Here is a 25,791-nt window from a genome sequence, read left to right on the forward strand (position 1 = left end):
GAAGTTGATTGTTAAGGATGTGGTTTTGGGGTGCTTGGAGGTATATGATAAAACAGACTGAAGTCAGCAAGGTTTCCTTAAGGGAAAATCTTGCCTGACAAATCTGTTGGAATTCTTTGAAGAAGTAACAAGCAGGATAGACAAAAGAGAATTGGTGGATGTGTGTACTTGGGTTTTCAGAAGGCCTTTGACAACGTGTCGCACATGAGGGTGCTTAATGAGGTAACAGCCCATGATATTACAGGAAAGATACCAGCATGGATAGAACATTGGCTGATTGGCCGGAGACAAAGTGTGCAAATAAAGAGAGCCTTTACTGGTTGGCTGCTGATGACTGATGGGTTCCACAGGGGTCTGTGCTGGTACCACTTCTCTTTACTTTTTATGTCAATGATTTGGATGATGGAATTGATGGCTTTGCGCCCAAGTCTTCACCAATACAAAGACAGGTGAAGAGGCACGTAGTGTTGAGGAAGAAGGGAGTCTGCAGAAGGACTTAGATTAGGAGAATGGGCAAAGTGACAGATGGAATACAGTACTGGGAAGTGTATGGTCATGCACTTTGGTAGAATAAACAAAAGCAGACTATTTTATAAATGAAAGGAACATTCAAAAATGTGAGGTGCAAAGGGACTTGGAAGTCATCATGCAGAATGCCTTAAAGGTTAATTAGCAGTTGAGTCAGTGGTGAGGAAGGCAAATGCAATGTTAGCATTCATTTCAAGATGACGAGAATATAAAAGCAAGGGTGGAATGTTGAGGCTTTATAAGGCACTGCTAAGGACTCACTTGGAGTATTGGGAGCAGATTTGGGTCCCTTATCGAAGAAAGAATGTGATGACATTGGAGAGGGTGAGAGGAGGTTCACAAGAATATTTCTGGGAATGAAAGGTTTACTATATGATGACAAATTATTGGCTCTGTGCCTATGCTCTCTGGAATTTGGAAGAATAAGGAGGCATCTCACTGAAACCTATCGAATATTGAAAGGCTTTAATGGACTAGATATTGAGAGGATATTTCCTATGGTGTGGGAATCTATGACTAGAGGACACAGCCTCAGAATAGAGGGACATTCATTTACTTTGGCTAGAGAGTGGTGAATCTGTGGGAATCATTGCCACAGGAGGCCAAATCATTGGGTACGTTTAAGGCAGAGGTTGATTCTACTTCATCTTAGCCTTCAATGCTCTGGCAATTCCAGTTAATATTTAAGAAATAGAAATCCACAATTACAATAACTTTATATTCCATCTGCTCTGATATCTCTCCACATATGTTTTGTTCTATCTTCTGATGATTTGGGAAGTGTTTAATATTTCCCCCGCCAAGTAATGATGCCCTTTTTGTTTTTAATCTCTACCCATTTGGCCGCATTTGAAGAGCCTTCTTGCAGCACTGAAGCATTGCAATCTTTGGCTAACAGTATTATACTTCCACTCCTTTTACTCCCTCCTCCATTTCACATGAAAATGTTATACTCTAGAATACTGATTTGTCAGTCCTGCACATCCTTTAATTACGTCTTCAGTAATGACACCAATATCAAAGACATTGAGTAAATGTTTGGGTTTTCTACTGTACTAGTCATACTCCTTTCATTCTAGGTGATTGTATCTCTCTGAGCTCTTATTCCATCTCCTCTCTAAGTTTAAACCTTCCCCTAGAGCATGAGCAACTTCTACTCCGGTTAATGTGTAACTTGTCCCATTTGTACAGGTCCCACCGCCCTGAGAAACAGATCCAATGACCTAGGCATCTAAAGCCCATCCTCATGTACCGGCCCTCAGTCACCCTATCCCTCCGTTCCTATACTCACTGTCTCATGGCACCTGAAGCAATCCAGAGACTATAAACTTTGAGTATCTTCTCTTTAAACCGCTAACTAGACCCTTAAGTGCATTTTACTGGACCTCCTCTCTTTTCCTCCCTATGTGTGGTGCCAATGAGTACCACAGCTTCTGTTGTTCACCCTCCCCTTACACAATGTCCTGCAGCGCTGCAAGACGTCCTTGACTCTGACATCAGGGAGGCAACATAGCAACCTGGTATCTCACCCACCCCTCTTTACAATAGAAACCCTTACTGCTACAGCTGTCCCAGTCTATTCCACCCTACCCGAATACAACTGTGCCTACTATGGTGCCACAAACTAGACTGCCAGTGCTGCTCTCCCCCTGGAGGCCATTTCCCTCAAGTGTAACCAATAGGATACATTTGCTAGTGAGAGAAATGACCACAGGGAACATCTGCGCCACTAGCCTGTCCTTCCTGATGGCTACTCGTCACCTCTACTTCCGTACCTATGTACCCTTTATGGCTTTCTCAGCCTCCTGGCTGTTCCATCTGCAGCTCCAAATGCTCTGGTCAGTCTATCCTCTATAAACTTTATCGCTACTCCTTTTGACAGAGATTACACGGGCAAGGCTTCACACTGCATGCTGTCTATTTGAGATATAATTTTGCTGAGACATAATGGAAGTGTAAAACTCACGGTATTGTTAAGTTACTAGACACTCTCAATAATTCCCCCTATATATTTATTAATCTTCTGTATTAGTCACTCGAGTATATTATACATTCTTGCTTGCTCACATCTAAAGATCTGTGTGGTTCTAACTGACTTGACGTATAACTCATTGACAACACACGTAAGAAATGTGGCCCAGATGGATCAGGTCATCTGGAGCATCAATTGATTGCAATGTTCTGCACAGCACTTTGTCATTCTGCCTTAGAAATTATAATAAACAATCAACAATGAATTGACAAGTACGACACCCTCACCTTCAAAAAGGAATGTCTCGTTCCAATGTGGATTTAAATTCTTTCTTTTCACTTTAGTTTCCAACTTGTGTTTTTTGTCAGGGAGCAGGTAGATTTTAACAAATGGATCACTGGTACCACTGAAGTCCTTTGCCGGGAGCTCCACGGCCTTCATTATTTTAACGGTGAAGGTGGATTCTTGGAAGTTGTACCCGACACTAAACTGAATACGACCAAGGTTCTCACGTGAACTTCCCTCATGGTCATCCTCAGAACCTGGTGACAGCTAGGAAAGAAAAATATAAATACATCTGAAAATGAATGATACAGTAAATTCTTTTTTCATCCAAAAAAATCATGTTAAGTTTTAAATTTCTGGTAGGGCATTCATCTGATTCTGTATATGATGTTGAAAGAGGATTTATTTTACACCCATTTTAAATGTTTTCTACCCAAGCATCTCTATACCAGACGTTTCTTATTTTGTCCATGTAATTTTACATGGGTCAATGTAAATTTTATTTGATTGTTCCACTGTGGCACCTTGGAAAGCTGTATAACAGTACAGGGAATAGCATGCATTTATTTAAAAACAGCTTATGGTACTTATTTGAATATTTAATGTGATATTACATATATCGAATATAGTCGTCCCTCGGTATCTGCGGGGGAATGGTTCCAGGACCCCCCGCGGATACCAAGCTCTGCGGATGCTCAAGTCCCTTATATAAAATGGTGTAGCATTTGCATATAACCTATGCACATCCTCCCATATACTTTAGATCATCTCTAGATTACTTATAGTACATAATACAATGTAAATTCTATGTAAATAGTTGTTATACTGTATAGTTTAGGGAATAATGACAAGAAAAAAAAGTCTGTGCAACCATCATGGCTCTTCTGGGAATGCTGATGCTGCCTCGGCATCAGCCGATGCTGATTCTCCCGTGACCTTTAAGTTCTTGAGGCTGTAGCGCTTTACGTAGCTAGCCAGCCATCCCTTACTAGCCTTAATCTCCTTCCTCTCACTCACAACACAAGTAGCGAACGAACGAGATGCGAGGCGAACAATGCTCAAACAACGAGTTCTGGAGAGAGACTGAGGATCTGTGAAATAGCTGGAAGCTACAGCAGGGTATGCCTATACATCACTTCACTCGTGTGGATTCAGCATAGTTTTGCTTTTTGGAACTTTCTGGAATTCTTTTTCAAATATTTTCAATCTGTGGTTGGTTGAATCCGCGGATACGGAGGGCCGACTGTATATCGCTTTTGGTCCCTTATGTCCATACCTGGAAGTGAAGGAGCCTCAATCATGTTCATTCTAGTATCCATTTTGAAATAAAACTCAATTGAATTCAGAAACATTATTGGGGTCGCTATGAATATAGATTCATGAAAGTATGCAATATAGAAACAGACTTTTCAGATCAGCTAATCAATGCTGACCAATCTGTCTACCTCGGCTAATCCCATATACTTGTGTTTGGCCCATATCTCTATGAACCTTTCCTATCCATTTACCTGTCCAAGTGTCTATCAATTATTAATTATTATGTGGTTTTGAATATTAAAACATAATATGCAGTTTCAGTACTATTATCTCTTGGGAGGTCAAAAGCATCAAAGTGGTTATTGTCAAGTTCATTATATATACCAGCATTACTGTGTAAGTCAGGCAACAAGTTCAAGGAAAGAAAACAAAAGTAACGTGAGTTGAAATTCTCCGGATCTTACAAACCTGACTCTCAGGGTAGGCCCATTGTCTCTGCTTGCTCCTGCCCCATTGAATTTGTGTCTTCATACCTTGACTTCATTTTATCCCCCTTGGTTCAATACCTTCCCATCTGCATCCGCGCCACTTCCAATGTTCTTAATCGCCTTGCTAACTTCCAATTCACTGCCCTGACCACCTCCTTTTCACCATGGATGTCTAGTTCCTATATACTTCTAACCCCCTCAAGAAGGCCTTAAAGCTCGCTGTTTCTTTCTCAATAAAAGAACCAACCAGTTCCTTTCCAGCACCACCACCCTCTTCCGTCTGGCAGAACTGGTCCTCACCCTCAACAATTTTTTCTTTGGCTCCTCCCATTTTTTCCAGACTTGAGGGGTAGCCATGGGCACCAGCATTGTCTCCAGCTATGCCTGCTTTTTTGTTGACTACATAGAACAGTTCACGTCATAGCTTTGAAAGCTAAGATGGAGCAGAATTTTTAAGGTTGTGTCCAGGAGAGGTTTTCAATGCAGAAGTAGACAGAAGTTGCCTAGGATGGAGCAGTTCAGATACGAAGAGAAACTGAAAAGGTTAGGTCTGTTCCTTTTGGAGCAGAGAAGGTAATAGGATATATGATTGACTTTATATAAAACTACGAGTGATATAGATAGAGCAGACCCTTCTCCATATCATAGATAAAAATAGATAGGTTGAGGATAGGGGGAAGAGATTTAGAGGGGATGGAACAGAGAACATAGAAGAGTACAGCCCCTTTGGCTCATGATATTGTGCTAACATTCTAGCCTCCACCAATCCAATCGACTCCATTGCTCCTCTGTAGCCCATAACCCTCCATTTTTCTTTCACTCATGTGCCTATCAGAGTCTCTTAAATGTCCCTAATGCATCAACCTCAACCACCACCCCCAGCTTTACATTTCAGACACTTACCACTCTGTGTAATAAAAACCTACTTCTGACATCTCCACTATAGATTCTTCCACTCACCTAAAAAGGATGTCAATCGGTATTAGCCATTGTCACCCTGTGAAAAAGGGAAAGGCACTGGCTGTCCACTCTATCTATGCCTCTTAAAATCTTATTCACCTACATCAAGTAGTCTGCCATCCTCCTTTGTTCCAAAGAGAAAAGCCCAAGCTCACTCAAACTTTCCTTATAAGAAATGTTCTCTAATCCAGGCAGTTTCCTAGTAAATCTCCCCTGCACCTTCTCTACTGCAGGACTGTGGTGAGAGTGGTGGAATGGGATGAGCTAGGATTCCCTGCATAAAGCTCTTGTAGATTCAATGCACCAAATGACCTCATTCCATGCAGTAACCATCTTGTGGATCTTTTTCTGACATTTTCTTATTGTCATTGATAGAAGTAAAGGAGATTTTTTAAGGTACATAAAATGCATTGCTGAAAATGGAGCAGGTTATTTAATGAAAACAGGATTTGTTTTTGAAGACAGTTCTATCTTTCAGAATCTATTAGTTGATCACACTCCTTAAGTTCATGCGTCAAGAAATGGATATCTCCACAAGAGGAGAGGGGAAAAGTAGTTCAAGTGCAGAAATTACAAGATACACATGAAAGCATGTTCTCTGACTTTCTGTATGACTTGGAAGTTTACGAAATAATCCTGAAAGGAGAGGTCTTGAGAATATCAATTAGCAGAGATAATTAATGTGTAATCAGTTTTAAATTGCAATACTAAATCTTGTTTTTCCATTGGATACCCTCAATGTAACACATTTTATGTTTTTGCTATCCTGTGTGTCTACAACTCACATCAATACTCCATAGAGAGGTTACGGTTTCCTGGGGAAAGAGAAAAGGATCTGTGTTGAAGAGCATAAATTGTCATTGGTTTAATAAGGTAGCAACAGCTGGATCAAGAAGTACCTCAGAAACACATAGACAATGAAAAAGCAGGTTGGGATGTAGGAATGTAGAAGATTTTTCACTGAATAGGTGATATGATTTGAAAACCAGGATGGGACTTCTAATGTAAAATTGATTAAACACAAAAAGCAAATATCATTCAATGAGGGTGAGTATTATAAGTGTTGGGACTTGGAACTGCAGAGAGAGATGCTCCAGAACTTATGTTCCAATCTGGGACACCAGTGGCGACAGGATTAGAGAATGCTGTTCTCCAAATGGTGAAAGCATGTATGGGAAATCATGGTAATCTGCCAGTACTATTGTCCAGTACTGATTTATATAATGTCCTCCTGCTGAACTGACAAGCAGATTTATTCTTGCACCATTCATCACCATAGTGATTACAAGATACAGTAGTTTGCCTCATTGTGCAAGTCGGAGTTGGTAATGCTTTTTGTTGGGCAATGCTGCAAACCAGATATCACCCGCAAAAGTACAAAGTCTGTCTCTATAGGGGAAAAATATCTACTAAAATTCTTTATATTGTTGGTGAAATATGTGAATGAAGCAAATGACATAACAATCAAAAGGTATTAAATGTAAGACTAAACCTTATTTTGCTTCTGGTATGTCAGAAACAATCAAATCTGCAATATTTTGTAAAATCTATTCCCAACTAGAATTGTAGAGAAGATTTACTTGGATGTTGCTGGGTCTTCAGGAGTTGAGTTACAGGGAAAGACTGAACAGGTTAGGACTTTAGTCCTTGGAACGTAGAAGAGTAAGGGGAGATATGATAGAAGTTTACAAAATTATGAGGGGTATAGACAGAGTAAATGTGAATAGGCTCTTTCCTGTTAGATTAGGAGAGATAAATACAAGAGGATATGGCTTTAGGGTGAAAGGGGAAAAGTTTAGGGGGAACATTAGGGGGAACTTCTTCACTCAGAGAGTGGTGGGAGTGTGGAACGAGTTGCCACCTGACATGGTAAATGCGGGCTCACTCTTAAGTTTTAAGAATAAATTGGATAGGTACATGGATGGGAGATGCCTGGAGGGTTATGGACTGGATGCAGGTCAATGGGATTAGCAGAATAATGTATCGGCACAGACTAGAAGGGCCGAATGGCCTGTTTTCTGTGCTGTAATGTTCTATGGTTCTATTATTCTAATGACACTTCTGTATTAATGATCATAGTGAATATACAACCTTGAAGATACAACCTTGAACCACAAACATTGCTGCTGTAGTTTTATCCTTAAAAAAAGCACTGGGAAAGCAAATTGCTCCTTTACTTAGAATCTATAAATCACTGTTCCTGAAGGCGTGCAATGGATATTTCTGAGTACCATGAATGTTCATCATGACTTCCTCTGCCATCGTACAAGGACTATAATAGCAGGTGAAGTCATGATGAACATTGGGAATGACAGTATGTAGTGATGGACAGTTCAATAGTTAACAATTTTCTTCTTTGTAATATTCAATACTATCTTTCAAAGATATTTTGGTACTAGAAAAGCAACTACATGGCTAATCTCATTACATGAGTAAAATATCCCAATTGAAAGGCTGAAAATGAAATAAATCATTACCAGAAGAAATAAATGAAATAACATTCAAGCAACTATGACAACAATGTTGGGATCTGTTGTAAAATCTCCAGCTCTTTGAAATTAAACTATTTTCAATTCTAATGGCAGTAATTCTGAACTTTAAAGAAAAGACACTCTTGCATTCTTATAGCATCTTAAATTTTGCTCTGCAAATGTACTGAACTTTTTGACTTTTAATCACTTTTGCTCATGTGTGGAGAAAGATAACAGTGACAAATGCAGATACCCTATGAATATTTAAAAATTAAGTTTTGTAGTAAATCCTTTCACTAAAACCCAAAATGTACATACTTGGTGTTAAAGAGTTGGAATCATGAGGTATTCCCAACTTGTATCCCATTCACACATTCAAAATAAATTAATTAATCCTGCTGTCAGTCCATGTGTAAAATTTACATAGCATGCATTTGTTCATATATTTTGCATTCCTGAGTCTTAATATATATTGATGAAAACCACTGTTAATGCTTCAATAAATGATTGGACCTTTTAAGCTTTCGATCATTTTAAATTTCAGGATGCTTTCTGCAAAAATGAACTTTCAATAAATTCTACACTTTTCAATTACCATAAGAAAATAGATGATTTCTTGCTGGATCAGTTTCTCAGGTGATGTGGCGGCTGAAGGTCCGTAATGATTGATCAAGTGGCCAATCATTATGGGGCTAGAGCACAAGTACACACTCACTAAGTCATCATGGCTCGTGACATCATTATTCTCATCTCACCTGTGAGATCTGCAGCCGTAACAGTGTGGTGTGCAGCAGTAACAGCAACACCAGCGAATGTTTCTTATTAAAAACATAATAACGTTCCTACAGTGTTAACACCTGCTCTGCCACAACTCCTAAAGAAAGACAGCAATCATTAAATGCCATTTCTAGCTTTATCGTGGTCGACCTGTTGGTTTCACCAGCTTATTCTGAATGTCAAATACATTACTGCAAAACCTTTCATCCTTTAATTCTGCAATGGTCTTTCACTGTATTCCAAACATAGAAAATTGAAGTACCATACTAATTTACTTCTTTTTCCCCAGGTGCAGCCTAACTTGGGTATTTCAAACAGTTCTTTTCCTTACCTCATTATCTTAGCTCTTTTTATACTGTGTAAAGCCATCCATTATCTCACCATGATTACAGTCATACAGCACAGAAAGCAGCTTGTCAGCCTACCACATCCAAGCTGCCTTTATACCTATCTACACTTACCCAACTTACTCACATTGTACCTGCCTCCTTGACCCCACTCTCTTCACTTTCCATGGTCTCACTTTGCTCATGATACACCTGATGCGGTGTGCTAGTTTGTCATCCTTCCAGATCTGCTTGAACTCCATGCAGATATGTTCCTTTCAGATTCACTTAAGTTCCACACTGGTGTGTTTCTTTCAGATCTGCATCCAGACAGGATCATCCTGCTACCTCTATGCCTCTGCTGTCGCCCCATTACCTCTTCGCTCAATGTGGTTCGTGGTTCATTCTGGTTCTCAAAATGTTCATGTTTCACTCTGTCTGATGCACTGGCTCATCACCTTTTCACTTTGCTCAGTCCACTTCCAAATACTTTGCGCTTTCCTTGTGGCTAACTATGACACATTCATTAGTTTGTTGGCCTTTCTCTTTGCCTATTTCTGGTCCCGATGCACTCTCCATGGTCTGCTATGTTTTGATGTCCTGAAGAGATATTCAATGCATTCAGCCTATTAACCTCTGGAATTTCCGGCATTAGTCTCTCCTCACGTTTACATTAGCAGATTATTCATCAGTTTTAAGTAGGAAAGATAAATCCTGACCCAAATTTCTTACATTTTCCTCCATTTGCCGATCAGCTGCATATTTTCAGAATTTGCTGGCTTGTATTTCAGTTTTGCAGTGTTTGTAGTTTTCTACATTATACGTACATTTGTGACGTTATCTACGTTTTAATTGCTGAATCTGAAGACAGCTTCTCGACTGTTTTCAGTCCCAGTCTTCATTTCAATGTTTTCTGAATTAATATGTACATCTCATTCCAAATACCTGCAGAATTGCCTGATATACAGATCTCAAAGTACTTTTACTGAAGTAATACAGCCCGTGGAACTATATTCTATGAATGCAATACAATTGGGAACTTCCATTCTATTGGGGATTTATCCAATTTTCTTGCTCAATTAACTGTTTCATTGATGTCTTGAACATTGCCATCTGCTGAATGGTACAGATTGATTTCAATCATGTTCCCAAAGAGAGGGCTATGGCTATACAGTTTTCACTTGATCATTTAGGGAAGAGGGCTGAGTAGTGGCAAACAGATATTAATACAGTTGTTAGATGATGCCTTTTGAAAACTCAAACCAACATAGGACTTAAACTATGAATGGTAGGGCACTAGAAAGTGCAAAGGAACACAGTGACTTGGGGTTACATGAGTATAGATCATTGAAAGTGGAACTGATTATTGGACTGGGACATTATGTTGCTGTTCTATGTCATTGCTGAGGCCACACTTGAAGTATTATGTACAGCTTGGGATACCTTGTTAAGGAAGTGGTTAATCTGGAAAGAGTGAACAAAAGATTTACGAGGATGTTACAAGGTCTGAGTTATAGGGAGGCTTTATTCCTTGGCAAGTAGGAGACTAATGGGCGTAGATAAGGTGGATGGTAACAGTCTTTTCCCCAGGGTAGGGAAATCCAAAACTAGATGCATAGATGTAGGGTGAGAGCGGTGAAATCATCGGACAAAGTCAGCATGGATTTGTGAAAGGAAAATCAAGTCTGACGAATCTCATAGAATTTTTTGAGGATATAACCGGTAGAGTGGATAGGGGAGAACCAGTGGATGTGGTATATTTGGATTTTCAAAAGGCTTTTGACAAGGTCCCACACAGGAGATTAGTGTGCAAACTTAAAGCACACGGTATTGGGGGTAAGGTATTGATGTGGATGGAGAATTGGTTAGCAGACAGGAAGCAAAGAGTGGGAATAAACGGGACCTTTTCAGAATGGCAGGCGGTGACTAGTGGGGTACCGCAAGGCTCAGTGCTGGGACCCCAGTTGTTTACAATATATATTAATGACTTGGATGAGGGAATTAAATGCAGCATCTCCAAGTTTGTGGATGACACGAAGCTGGGTGGCAGTGTTAGCTGTGAGGAGGATGCTAAGAGGATGCAGAGTGACTTGGATAGGTTGGGTGAGTGGGCAAATTCATGGCAGATGCAATTTAATGTGGATAAATATGAAGTTATACACTTTGGTGGCAAAAATAGGAAAACAGATTATTATCTGAATGGTGGCCGATTAGGAAAAGGGGAGGTGCAACGAGACCTGGGTGTCATTATACACCAGTCATTGAAAGTGGGCATGCAGGTATAGCAGGCGGTGAAAAAGGTGAATGGTATGCTGGCATTTATAGCGAGAGGATTCAAGTACAGGAGCAGGGAGGTACTACTGCAGGTGTACAAGGCCTTGGTGAGACCACACCTGGAGTATTGTGTGCAGTTTGGTCCCCTAATCTGAGGAAAGACATTCTTGCCATAGAGGGAGTACAAAGAAGGTTCACCAGATTGATTCCTGGGATGGCAGGACTTTCATAAGAAGAAAGACTGGATGAACTGGGCTTGTACTCGTTGGAATTTAGAAGATTGAGGGGGGATCTGATTGAAACGTATAAAATCCTAAAGGGATTGGACAGGCTAGATGCAGGAAGATTGTTCCCGATGTTGGGGAAGTCCAGAACAAGGGGTCACAGTTTGAGGATAAAGGGGAAGCCTTTTAGGACCGAGATTAGGAAAAACTTCTTCACACAGAGAGTGGTGAATCTGTGGAATTCTCTGCCACAGGAAACAGTTGAAGCCAGTTCATTGGCTATATTTAAGAGGGAGTTAGATATGGCCCTTGTGGCTACGGGGATCAGGGGGTATGGAGGGAAGGCTGGGGCGGGGTTCTGAGTTGGATGATCGGCCATGATCATAATAAATGGCGGTGCAGGCTCGAAGGGCCGAATGGCCTACTCCTGCACCTATTTTCTATGTTTCTATGTTTTCTATGAGAGGGGAAGGGTTTAAACATGACCAGAGCAGGTAGAATGAGCTGCTAGAAGGAGTAGTTGAAGCAGGTACAATTGCATCATTTAACAAGGTACATGGAAGGGCAGGACTTAGGTGGATGTGGGGAAACATAGGAAATTGGAGGGCTAGCATAGTTGGCATGGACTTGTTGGGCTGAAGGGCCTGTATCCATGTTGTACTGCTCTATGACACTATTTGGAGGAAGTGTGTAGGCATCATATAAAAAAAAGAGGAAATAGCTCAGTACTTTTTCCATGAAAAAATCTTTTTTGATCATTAAGTATTTCTCGGGAAGACAGGGGCTCCCCAAAAAGAATAGTGGAGGCTCTTATATTTCTTCCACTAACCTTGCAAAGGCACCATGGACCGAGAACCAAATTTGGAAATTTGGACTTCCAGTCTCAGTTCTAAACACAAGCAATTCTGTAGATGCTGGAAATCCGATGCAGCACACACAAAATGATGGAGGGACTCAACGGGTCAGGCAGTATCCTTGGAAAAGAATAAATACTTCTTCTGCTTATTCATTCCCAAAGATGTTGAGTTCCTCCAGCATTTTGTGTATGTTCCTAGCCTCAGTGTTTCAGTTCCATGTTAGATAACATAATTACCAACTGAACCTTCAGGGTAGTTGCGCTACTAATGAGTTTAAGCAGTGAGAACCCTGCTGTGTTTATTTTTTGCTATAATGATACATTTTTAACTAAAATTTCTTGCATCTATTATTTGTGCACTCAATGGCCACTTTATAAGATACACCTATACATCAATGCAAATATCTAATCAGCTAATCATGTGACCGCAGCTCAATGCATAAAAGCATGCAGGGATGGTAAAGAGGTTCAGTTGTTTAGACCAAAGATCACAATGGGGAAGAATTGTGATTTAAGTGACTTTGACTGTGGAATGATTGGTAGTGCCAGATGGAGTGGTTTGAGTATTCAGAAACTGTTGATCTCTTGAGATTTTCACTCAAAACAGTCTCTGGAGTTTACAGAGAATGGTGTGATAAACAAAAAAAAAATACACAGTAAGTGGTAGTTCTGTGGACGAAAATGTCTTGTTAATGAGAGTGGTCAGAAGAGAATGGCCAGATAGGTTCAAGCTGACAGGAAGGTGATAGTAACTAAAATAACCACGTGTAACATAAAAGGTGTGCAAAAGAACGTCTCTGAAAGCACAACACATTGAACCTTGGAGTGGCTCGGCTACAGCAGCAGAAGAACACAAGCATACACTCTGTGGGCTCTTTATTAGGTGCAGGAGATACCCAATAAAGTGGCCACTGAGTGTATTTTGCTCTTTTCCCAAATTTTATGGTGCCAGATAGGTTATTTCTTATTCTTATTTGCAAAAACAGTTATCCTTGGAAACTGAAACTACACAACTTTCAAAAACACACTCTCCTCAGTCTTGAACCAGAGGGAATAACTTCACTCAGCTTCACTCACCCCAGCACTGAAATGCTTCCACAAGATATTGTCTCACTTTCAAGGACTCTACAATTCATGTTCTTGATACTCATTGCCTATTTATTTATTATTTTTCTGTTTTCTTCACTTTTTATATTTGCACAGTTTATTGTTTTTGCACATTGATTGTTTGCCCGACTTTGTTGTATGCAGTTTTTCATTGACTCTGTTGTGTTTCTTTTTAGCTACTGTGAGTGCCTGCAAGAAAATGAATCTCAGAGTAATATATGGTGACATACATGTACTTTGATAATAAATTTATTTTGAACTTCTGAAATTTGAATTTTGTAAAATATTAAAACATTTTATCCCTAGAAATCCTGTCATTGACTTCTTCAAAAATATTTTCCACTCTTAGACTGAAATATAAGAGTGCTGTCTTCCTTGTTTCTTGGATATAATTGTATTATGAGTAAAGAAACAATTAACACTTCAGGTCAGAGAACATCCATTAACTCTGCCTCTTTTTCCACCACTTGTTGAGTGGTTCCAGCATTTTCCGTTTTTATTTCAGATTTCCAACCATCTGTGTTTTATTTTTTTTTACCTCTATGCTTCTATTTATACTCAGGCAGGAAATAAAGTCAAAATGAATTGAAGGGGCCAAATTTTCCTACTATTAATGCAGAGTAAAATAAAACATACAAAAACCCCCCACCAAAATGAGTACAAGACTAATTTGGAGTCTAATGGTTAAATATCCCACATATTATGATAATTAGCTGTGAGAACCAAAGCCAGATCAGGTTTGATCCTTTGCTTAAAGAGTTTGAAAGCCCATCAGTAATATAATATAACTAATATAATATCAGTAATATAATATCATGATTGCTTCGACAGGTTACTTTACACCTGAAAGTTTTGCAGATTTGCTTTCGTAGGCAGAAAGATACAAATTCCAATGATCTACTTAGAATTACAGCACACTATTTATTAGGACAGAATGGCAAGCATGAAAACACAACCTAGTTGTGTGCGAGTCCCTCTTCCTGCCACACACCTCTTACTCGATCCAAGGTACCGTTCACCATGAGCCCATCAGGGAAACTTCAAAGACTAACCTCAAGCCCCCAAACGCGCTATTTTTATACCCACTCCACTGATAGGAAATGTTGCAGTAAGTGGACCCATACATTAGCAGCAGCTCAAATCACTGAACCAATCATCACATGACGCCACTCTTCACGAGCCCTGCCCGTGTCCGCCTGACTTCCACGTTCTCACAGTTGCATTCCCATAGTCGTATTACATTCTCATGGTCGCCGTATTGTATTCGCACAGTCATAATCAAAGCTTCTGCAGCTAGTTCACGTACACTCAAGGCCGTAGTGCTGAAGACAATTGTTGCAGGCCACAGCCTCAGTTCAGTGCAGAAATGAGTAAGCCTCCTGAACAGAGAGCTGAACACTGGCCCCTCCCTTGCTTCTGGCCCCAACACCCTGACCTTTTCAATCTGGCCCAGCACTCAAATTGGCCAAACAGCGGGTTGTTCCTCCCTCTCGGACCCAGGCCTTGCCGCTCTGATACTCCCCTGGGCCCATCCACACACAAATGGGAGGTATTTCAGCTGAGATGATTAATAACTCTTAGTAACTCCAATGGGAATCCATCCACAGATACACAAATATTTATAATGGAGTAGCAGAAACATCAGGTAGATTCTGTGCTAAAATAAAGCAATTCTAAACAATTAGTTTAAGAGTATTGGTGGATGGCAAATCCAATGCCCATCTTAAACATGAGATCTGGTTTTTGCTTAGAGAACTGTAGACCTGAGGATCAAAGGCTTATCTTAAATTCAACATCAGGAGATGAATTAGTATCTTTGGTAATTGATCAGGTAAGTCAATATTTATAAATGGTCTGCCTGGATTATAAAAAAAGGCCAGGTTGCACCAACCTTTCTGATATTTAAAAAAAATGGCCTTGTGGAGATATCATACATGCACTTCCAGTGCTTTACTGAGGTTCTTGAAAAGATTCATGACATGTGATGTCTGGCATCAGGTAGCCAAAACATTTGAAAGATGCTTCAAAGTAGGGTCAAATTAGGAAGTGACCTGACAGAAAATGAGAAGAATAGAAGCAAAGGGACCCCTCTGCGATCACTCTCGTACATTAATCATTTGAACTTGGAAGTTGTTGATATAGGATTAGCTAATGCAGATTTGGTGCAGGGAGCAGGATTATAGATAACCGCATGGAAAACAGCCTCAAAATACATAAAGTTATCAAGTAGAACATAGGGATACCAAAATACTACAGGATCTGGACAATATCCAGGCTTGGGCTGACAAGTGGCAAGTAACAGCTGAGACACACACGTGCCAGGCAATGACCATCTCCAAAAAGAGAGGCTCCAACCATCATCCCTTGACATGCAGTGGCATCACCATCACTAAATCCCCTACTATTAACATCCTGGGATTACCATTGACAGGAAACTGAACTGGTCTAGCCATATAAACACCATGGCTACCAGAGCAGGTCAAAGGCTAGGAATTCTGCAGCATGTAACTCACCTCTTGACTCCCCAAAGCCTGTCCATCATCTACAAGGCTCAGGCCAGGAGTGTAATGGAATACTCGCCACTCGCCTGGATGAGTGCAGCTCCATCAACACTCAAGAAGCTTGACACCATCCAGTACAAGGCATCCCATTTCATTGGTACCCCTTCCACAAACGTCCAGTCCCTCCACCATCGACGAACAGTTGCAGCACTGTGTACTATCTACAAGATGCACTGTAACAACACAGCAAAGTTCCTAAGGCAGCACCTTCCAGACCCACAACCACTGCCATGTAGAAGAATGAGAACAGCAGATACCTGGGAACACCACCACTTGGAAATACCCCTCCAAGTCACTCATCATCCTGACTTAGAAACATATTGCCATTCCTTAATTGTCACGGGGTCAAAATCATGGAATTCCCTCTCTAACAGCACTGTGGGTGTACCTACACCTCAGGGACTGCAGTGGTCCAAGAAGGCAGCTCATCACCACCTTCTCAAGGGCAACTAGGGATGGGCAATAAATGCTGGCTTAGCTGGCGATGCCCACATCCTATGAATGAATTTAAAAACAGTATAGTATATTTCGAGGAATATGGAGTCATTCATTGGAAGCTAAAGAACAAAGAAGTTTGACTGATATGAAGTTATTGATAAAGACCTATTAGGCAAAATAAACCTATTTCTGAACTGTAAAATCCGTGTTTACAAAGCATAAGTTACTAAAGTAGCAGCATGTTAATAAGGACAAAAAGAATAAGAACAAAATACCTGATTTCAGTTCAAAAATAATACAGCAGTGTTGAGCTTACACTGAAGTTTATTAGACCAAACCTGGGAACAACTTACAGAACAATGGTCTTGAATGAAGGCAAATGTGGTATTTTGAAGTTCATTTCATGTGAACAATTCAAGCAGATAGAGCTAAGATATTTAAGCTTTGATGAATACTAGAGGGACAGGGCAATTGTCCAAGATGCACACCATTAGGAGGATGGAACACATGAGAGAAGTGTTAAAAATGGAGCAGACTAATTGTGCCGCATGGCCTAGTTCTGCACAATGCATTTGATGACAGTGTCTGTGACTGACTCTGCTTATCTCTGCATCAAACTTCAATCATTTCCAATTTAACAGCCCACATCAGGGAAGGAAGGGCATGAAACTGACACTGTTAAATGGGTTCAAAGAAGAGCAGAGATTCAATTCCAAGAAATGTCCAAACCCTGCTGTACAAAAATGACCAATAAAATTAGCTGTATTTAATTAAAGGTCAACAGATTTAATCATAAAGTACTTTCTCTGCTGCTTCTGTACTACTGCAAATATTTATTGAATTCTTTTCTTTCAATAGTTAATTGATCACAATCTAGTTTAATTGAAGGGACCTTTTCACTGGCAAATGCATTGCTGCTGACTTTGAAGACATCAACCAGTAAAACTTCAATAGACAGGGATGTGGGTTTCCTATTTCCCAATACCAGTCATTGAAGCATTTCAGAGAGAGAGCAATGATAACCAGCAGCAACAGTGTCATCATATTGGTTGCGCAGGAAACAGACCGAAGAACTGAAAGGACAGAAATCAGAAAGTTTAAAAAAAATTGGAGAGTTTCCAAATTAACAGAAAATCACCTGAGAAGAACATATAATTAATGTGTGCAAATCAAATGCTAAACCAGGTACAAAGAAAACAGAAGCTAAAAGGAAAAGAACAGGTTAACAGCAAAAGATAAAGGAACAACTGAAAGAAAAAAGTCTCTAATAGAACGAAAATATGCACACTTATTTGCTAAAGTCAATTTCAGTAGCATGGTGTTTCAGTGGTGGAAAGAAAACATTTAATCTTTCAGCCTGATGAAATTTCATGTGAATATTTCACCATTATGTTTGACCTGAAAAATGTACTGTATAGAGGTTTCTTGACTTCCTAAGTATTTTCAGGATATTTAGTATTTTGTATTTCAGATTTCCACGTGGTACGTTGCTTCTGTTATTACCCTTGAGCATATTTTCTTCTTGTCAGTGGCTTCATTGCAACAGTGGGGCACAAATGAAGAGCAATTTTATAAAGCTAATGCAGCAGTGTGAATCAAATAACAACTAGTACATGCTTAACCATATGTGTGCCACTGGCAATGCAACCATTGCAGCTTTGTGCATGAGGAACAGTGAGCACCACTGGCCACTCCACTGTTTTTGAAAGGAAAATTAATCTTAAAATCACTGATATTAATAACTGATGGGGCAAATCAAAATACATATATTAAAGTGTGCTTTGCTTAGAATTACAGGACTTATAATTATTGCTTTTTCCTTTTAGCACCAGGTTGAATAACAATATACCACACTTTCACCATTGTATTGCCTCAGTCATTATTTTAACTGCTTAAATGTTAAAACATCTTATATCAATTCAATTGCATCTAGTAAAATCTAATTCATCTCTAAATTGAAGCAAAATGTACACATAAGCTAAACAGTTTTAACAGCTGTATAATCATAGAAATAGATTAATTACACATTTAGACTACCTTCCATCTTATCTTTGATCTGGAATTCTGGTTCATTATATTAAAAGCAGTAAGTGGAATTCCAAGTTTAAAAGCTACTGCAAGGAACTGCATTAAAAAATGGGCTCCTATTAAATGTGAGACATGGAGCAATATTACCTTAATTGTGACATACTTTTTCCCAGGTTTGGAAAAAGGACTTGTGACCAGAATGTTGCTTAAGCAATTCTCATCTGATTTAAATCAGGGGTTTGGAATGACATTCAAAATAGACAGAACTTAGCCAACAAGTGTTAGTTCATGGGTAACAGATTATCATAAAGAGCAAACAAGAGACTAATTCCTCATGTTTGCGTTTTTAAAATGCACTACTGTGAAGCTTCTTCCAGTGATGCCTACACTGAAGGAGTTTAAATCTTCTCTTCGACAGGAGTTTAGTGAAACACTCTCTCACTGCTCCCCATCTATAATTTCTTTGCCCTTCAACTTTTCAATCACGTTTTGACTCAGACTCGCTTCTACAGCCATATATCCTTCCTTGGAGCGTGACTCTGCTGCCAACTTACTCCAGCTGGCTTTAGGATTCGTTTTCGAGCCTTCAATTTGGACCTTCTGAGGATCCCAGGTACTCCTCTACTGTCAAGATGAAGCCACACTCAGGTTGGAGGAACAACACCTTATATTCCATCTGGGTAGCCTCCAACCTGATGGCATGAACATTGACTTCTCTAACTTCCATTAATGCCCCACCTCCCCTTTATTTATTATTATTTTTCTTTCCCCTTTTTTTCTCTCTTTTTTCTCCCTCTGTCCCTCTCACTATAACTCCTTGCCCATCCTCTGGATATTTTCCCCCCTCCCCCTTTCTTTTTCCTTAGGCCTCCCATGCCATGATTCTCTCTCTTCTCCAGCCTCGTATCCCTTTTGCCAATTAACTTTCCAGCTCTTAGCTCCATCCCTCCCCCTCCTGTCTTCTCCTATCATTTCAGATCTCCTCCTCCCCCTCCCACTTTCAAATCTCTTACTATCTCTTCTTTCAGTTAGTCCTGACAAAGGGTCTCGGCCTGAAATGTCACTGTACCTCTTCCTATAGATGCTGCCTGGCCTGCTGCGTTCACCAGCATATTTTGTGTGTGTCGCTTGAATTTCTAGCATCTGCAGATTTCCTTGTGCTTGCATTAAAGAGGCTAAATCTTATTATTTTTACTTCTTCTGCATTTACTTTTCTTGCTGGGAATGTACTTTTGGAAGTTCAGCTTATGTATCAGCATCCACCCACCACTGGCATTTTTGCCTATTAAGGCTGATGAAAAGTACAAACTTTATATTGAAAATCTGGGATATGACCCTGAATTGCGATAGTACAGAGTTAAAGCCCGAAACATTTGCTACAGATATGCCAAGTTTTCTTTCAGAGGAAACTTTGTTTATGTTCCTCATATTTTTGTTTTGTATAACATAAAATTACAAACTATTATTTTCTACATTAACAGGAGTTGATAAAACTTCAGTCAACAAACAATTTCAATTGTCACTTAACTGCATTGGGGTGATTCCTATGAAAGAAGGAAAAATTCTTTGAGGGGAGTTGGAAAAGCAAGTGGAGCACCCATTTCCAGCGTCAAAAGCACATACAATCCAGGGGTGGCACAGTTTGTTGTACCCACAGGGCTTTTTCCCCTCTGGCCAACATACTTTAGCTACAAGCTTTGTAGTGCATTAAAATGTTAGTTTAATGCCCTGCTAAATCAATGTGGTATTCCATTATATTGTCATCACCTCTCCAGACTATCTTTGCAATAAGATTGCCAATTAACCTTGCTTAACTACTCAATCTGAAGCAGCTGATTCTCCTAATACTGCAGTCAATAAATGTTGGTGCTTTATATCAGTGGTGTCCTCCTTCTTCAAAGAATGGGGTCTCCCTACCTCCATCATTGATTCTACCCTCATCTGCATCTCCTCTATTTCCTGGACATCTACACTCACCCCATCTTCCTGTTGCCTTAACAGGGATAGAGCTCCTCTCATTCTCACCTACCACCCCACGAGCTTCCACATTCAACACGTTATTCTCCGCAGCGTCCACATTCTTCAATAGGATCCTACCACCAAATGCATCTTTATCTCCTCCTCCACTCTCTGCTTTCCATAGGGATTGTTCCTTCCGTGATTCTCTTGTCAATTCGTTCCTCCTCATTAATCTCCTTGCTGGCACATATCCCTGTAAGCCACAGAAATGCTAGACCTGCCCATTCACTGACTCCCTTACCTCCATTTAGGATCCTAAACATTCCTTTCAGGTGAGGCAAAACTTCATCTGTAAATCTACTGGGGTTGTCTGCCATCATATCCAGTGCTCCCAATATGGCCTCCTCCACACTGGTGAGATCCGACATAAACTGGGGCATGGCTTTGTTGAGCACCTCCATTCCATCCACTAAAAGTGGAGATTCCCTGTTGGCCAACTGTTTTAATTGAAACCCTCATTCCCATTCTTTTGCCATGATGAGGCTGCTCTCAGGGTTCAGGAGAAACACCTCATATTCTCTCTAGGTAGCCTTCAACCTAACGGCACGAACATCGATTTCTCCTTCTGGTAATTTTTCCCCCTCCTTCTTTCCTCTTCTTCTGTTCCACACTATGGCATCTTATCTCTTCTGGGCACCTTGCCTATAACCTCCCCTAGTGTCCCTCCTTTTCCTCTTTCTCCTAAGTTCCACTCTCCTCTCCCATCAGATTCCTTTTTCACCAGTCCTTTACCTTTCCTATCCACCTGGCCTCACCTATCACCTTCTAGCTAATCCTCCTTCCTCCTCCCCTACCCTTTTATTCTGGCATTTTCCCCCTTCCATTCCAATCTTGAAGAAGGGTCTTGGTCTGAAACGTCGATTGTTTATTCATTTCCATGTTGCTGCCTGACCTGCTGAGATCCTTCTGCATTGTGTGTGTGTGTGTGTTTGTGATGTTATTTAGATATTTCTCAAAGTTAGTTTTGAACTGATCTTAAATTTTGAATATGACAGTGTAACGTACAATCAATATCTATCCTTTAGTCCCCATCCTCTCTGCAACTTACAATGTTCTGCCTTTCCTAAATCTGATGAAGGGTTTTTATGTTGAAACATTAACTGTTTCTCTTTCCACCCATGTTGCCTAACCTGCTGAGTGTTTCCAACATTTGCTGTTTTTATTTCACTACTTACTCCTCTCAGTCCACAGAATATTCTTAAGCTCTTGCATTTTCAATACAGTGCGCCTTTTTTTGCATGCAATTTTTAAAATTATGAGTTGGAATCACACAGAGGGGAGTGATACCTCGGTCTCTATCACTTCATATCCCTTTCCATTTTAAATACCCCCATTAAGTTTTGAAATTTGTCCTCAAAATACACCTTTCCAAGTACGACTGAATTTATACTGTTACATCACCATTGCTGCACACTCAAGGTCAGCGTATTTTTGCGATGTATTTCTTGAATCATTTTATGAACACTACTTCAGAATACCTATAAATTTAATTAAACAATTGATATTTCTGTGGGTAATAATTAAACTTCGAAGGATGAATGGGAGTTTCAATATAGAACACAACCTAAGAATAAACTTTAGTAACGTAAATAGCCAAATGGGTATGGTATATTGTGAAGCACTATCTCCAAGTACTAATTTTAATAATAATAAAGATACAATACTTCCCATCTGACAACTCATTATAAATATGACTAATTAATATTTCAATTTTGCTTATACTTGTAATACAGTTAAAATGCTGGAGGAACTCAGCAGGCCAGGCAGCATATAGGAAAAGAGTACAGTTGATGTTTTGGGCCGAAACCTGTCCTGCTGAAGGGTTTCGGCCTGAAATGTCCACTGTACTCTTTTCCAAGATGCTGCCTGGCCTGCTGAGTTCCTCCAGCATTTTGTGTGTGTTGCTCGGATTTCCAGCATCTGCAGGTTTTCTCTTGTTTGTAATACAGTTATCTGTCAGAAATATAGCAATATATCATAGAAGAATCACACCCACTATACATTATCTGTAAGATCTCATCAACTCCAATTTTGTCAACATTAGAAAGCAGAAAAACTGAATGGGACAGAGACAAGCAAGAGAAAATCTGCAGATGGTGAAAATCCAAGTAACACACACAAAATGCTGGAAGAACTCAGCTGGCCAAACGGCATCGATGGAAAACAGTACAGTCGACTTTTTGGGCCAGGACCCTCCAGCTGGACAGAGAATGTGACAGAAAGCTTTTGCATAATTTTTGAAAAGCCTAAGCTACAAGTTTCCCTGAAAGGTTTCATTTAAATAAGTTTCAATGGCTCTAAAACTTTAATGGTTTAATGCTTGCGCATATATGGTGACTTAATATATGCCGACAGTGACTCAGCATAGTATTTATAATTATGAGGACACGCAGTCCCCTTTTATTGTCATTTAGTAATGCATGTATTAAGAAATGATAAAATGTTTTTCCGGATCAAAGGAATGTCGATCAAACCTCATTTTAAAGTTTGAACACATTGGAATATGGAGCAAACACCGAATTTCAAATGAGTTGTTAAGCTGAAGACACGGGAGATTCCTATATAATATTTCCGAGAAAAACACAGCTTTTAGTGTCCAAACCAGCATTTATTTAAAAAAAAATCCTGCTGCTGAAACATTGTTCTAAGTCATATGTTTGCTGCCTTTCCTACAGTACCACCTGAAAATCAAATGCTTGAATACGTGCACGGAGAAAGCTCTACCATTTTCAACTTCAAAGTAAAATCAAGAGAATTTGCCTCTTGTGCAGTACACTATATATAGAACTGTGGTGTATCCCTTGATGTGTAATGCTGTTAAATAGGTAAATAATGAAGTGTAGCATTTTAGTGTAGACAACACAATAATGAAAAGGAAATAAATGGAATAGGAAAGACAGGACTCAGTTTTGCTAAGGAAGTAATCAAAATCCACCTGCATTCCCTTCACACATAATCAATAAAGGCATATTATATTACACTGAAGAAATAGATACGTTACATCATAAAAGTACACATTGAATATTGGGACCAATGCACGAAAAGGAAAACAATTGTTAAAATTTCAAAATTAATTACAAAACTGTCATGATAAATGGTAAATATATGCACAAATTGGAAGGTGTATATAAGTGTGCAAAGCTGCAAGAAACAATTCATATGCTTGAATAATGTGGGATATGCAGTGAGTTAATAGTGACTGAGACATCAGTGCTAAAATGTTCAACAGTTGCTTGTATGTATTCCTTTGGTATGCTAAAAATGGGATACTGACCAAGGAACTGATTGAGCAAGGAACTAGATGTTCAGATTAACTATTAGCTATCAACAAGGTATGGTCTACTCCTGGCCAAAGTATTTTAGAATATAAAAGTTAATAAGTCATGTTGCAACTGTATAAAACTATTTTAGGCCACTATTGGAGTATTTTGTACAGTTTAGAGGAAGAATGTGAAAGCTTTGCAGAGGGCACAGGAAGGATTCACCAAGATGTTGCCTGGATTGGAGTATATTAGCTGGAAGGAAAGGTTGGACAAACTTGGGCTGTTTTATTTTTCAAAGCTTGAGGGAAGATCAAACAGAAATATATACAATTATGAGATACATAGGTAATAGAAGGTCAAAGTCTTTTTTCCAAGTTGGAAAAGTCAATACTGCAGGACATGTTTAAAGTGAAAGGGAGAAAGTTAAAGGAGATTTTGGAGGTGTTTTTTGTCAGAGAGTGGTAAGTGCCTGGAACGCAATGCTAGGGGAAGTCGTAGATGCAGATGGAATAGTGACATTGAAGAGTCATTTAGACAGAAACCTGAACAGACAGGATACAGAGAGACATGAGCCATGTGCAGGCAGATGGGGTCAGTCTAGATCAGCATCATGATTGGCACAGAAGGGTCAGATTCTGTGTTGTACTTTTCTAGCTTCTGTGTGGCCCATAAATACAAAATTGTGAAATAAATGTTCAACATAATCTTGTAGCCATAAGTAAGTCAAAAACTGAGATTAGAAGCAACAGTCTCAACAGAGTGATCAACAGAAATTAGGACCCGGCATTGGAGGATGGGTGGTTATGCAAATTTAAGGTGACTTATTGAAGTTTCATTTACTCTATCTGTAAGTTCTGAACATAAATATAATAATGACTTTCAAAAGGTAATTGTACCAAAGCTTGGAAAGGAAAATCATGTTGGGCTATGGGAATAGTCTGGGGAATAGGAACAATTGAAAAACCATTTCAAAGACCAAATGCTACAAAATAGGCTGTTTGCCCTTCATTCGTACAGCTTTATCTTAGTAGCAGGTGGAATGAGAGTGAGATTCAGGAAGAGATCTTTAGATATCCGAAGAGAGATATAAAGAGGTGAAGCCATAAGAAAGTTTGTAAACAAGGATGAGAGTGTTATGTTAAAAACATCAAGGCAATGCTTAGCCAGTTTTCTGCCTCTCATTCCATTATAAAAAATGACTTCAGTTACCAAAATGTTCAGAAATACAGGAAGAAAGGTAAAACACAAACATGACTAATTTCAGTTAAGACACAAGCCGTTTTGTTTTTGCTGATCAGAAGTTTATAGCCATAAGATGCAGGAAGCCAATAAGATAATATTGGAATTGTCAATTTAGAAGCAACAGAGGCAATGGTGCCCTGAGCCTGGAGAAGCTGGGGAACATTTGACTGGAGTAGCTGGGGAACATTTAACTGGAAAAACAGTAGTCTCAGTTGTGGCACAAATACAGGGTGAGAAGTTCACTTTGGAGTCAAATATGGAACTGAGGCACAACTTCCTCTCCTCACCCCTTTTTGCTTACGGAAGTTATAGATGGACATCACTGTTGTCATGCCTCCTCCCCTGGATGCACCTGTCATCTGCCAATTCTTGCTCCTCCTCTTCTCTTCACCTTTTTACTCTGGCCATCTCCCCTCCATCTTTCAGTCAAGATGAAGGCCCTTAACCAAAATGTCAACTGTCCATTTCCCTGCACAGATACTGCCTGAATTGCTGAGTTGCTCCAGCATCTTGTGTGTCGCTCCAGATTCCAGCATTGGTTGTCTCTGGTGTCTGGAAAATGATTAGTTTATCCTTGCCAGAGCCACATGAAATATAATTTGTGACTGGGAATAGCAAAGATGCAATTGTGGTGGGAGCAGAATCACGAATGGGAGGAGTCAAAGATAGCATTAAGAGAAAGATGGGCATGGATTTGAGTGGTGCTTGCGTATCA

The 25,791-nt window shown here is 39.7% G+C and overlaps 1 protein-coding gene across 4 annotated transcripts in view; it reads right to left on the minus strand.

Annotated features, from left to right (window-relative positions):
- Positions 1 to 25,791, minus strand: part of LOC140205152 (synaptotagmin-7-like) — a 553,316-nt gene that overhangs the window by 28,552 nt on the left and 498,973 nt on the right. For all 4 annotated transcript variants that reach the window (XM_072272427.1, XM_072272426.1, XM_072272425.1 and 1 more), the window contains one exon: positions 2,788 to 3,052. In XM_072272427.1, coding sequence (XP_072128528.1) covers positions 2,788 to 3,052 — 265 coding nt within the window. The remainder of the gene's footprint in view (positions 1 to 2,787; positions 3,053 to 25,791) is intronic.

Source organism: Mobula birostris, chromosome 11 (genome assembly GCF_030028105.1).
Source record: "Mobula birostris isolate sMobBir1 chromosome 11, sMobBir1.hap1, whole genome shotgun sequence".
NCBI lineage: Eukaryota > Metazoa > Chordata > Chondrichthyes > Myliobatiformes > Myliobatidae > Mobula > Mobula birostris.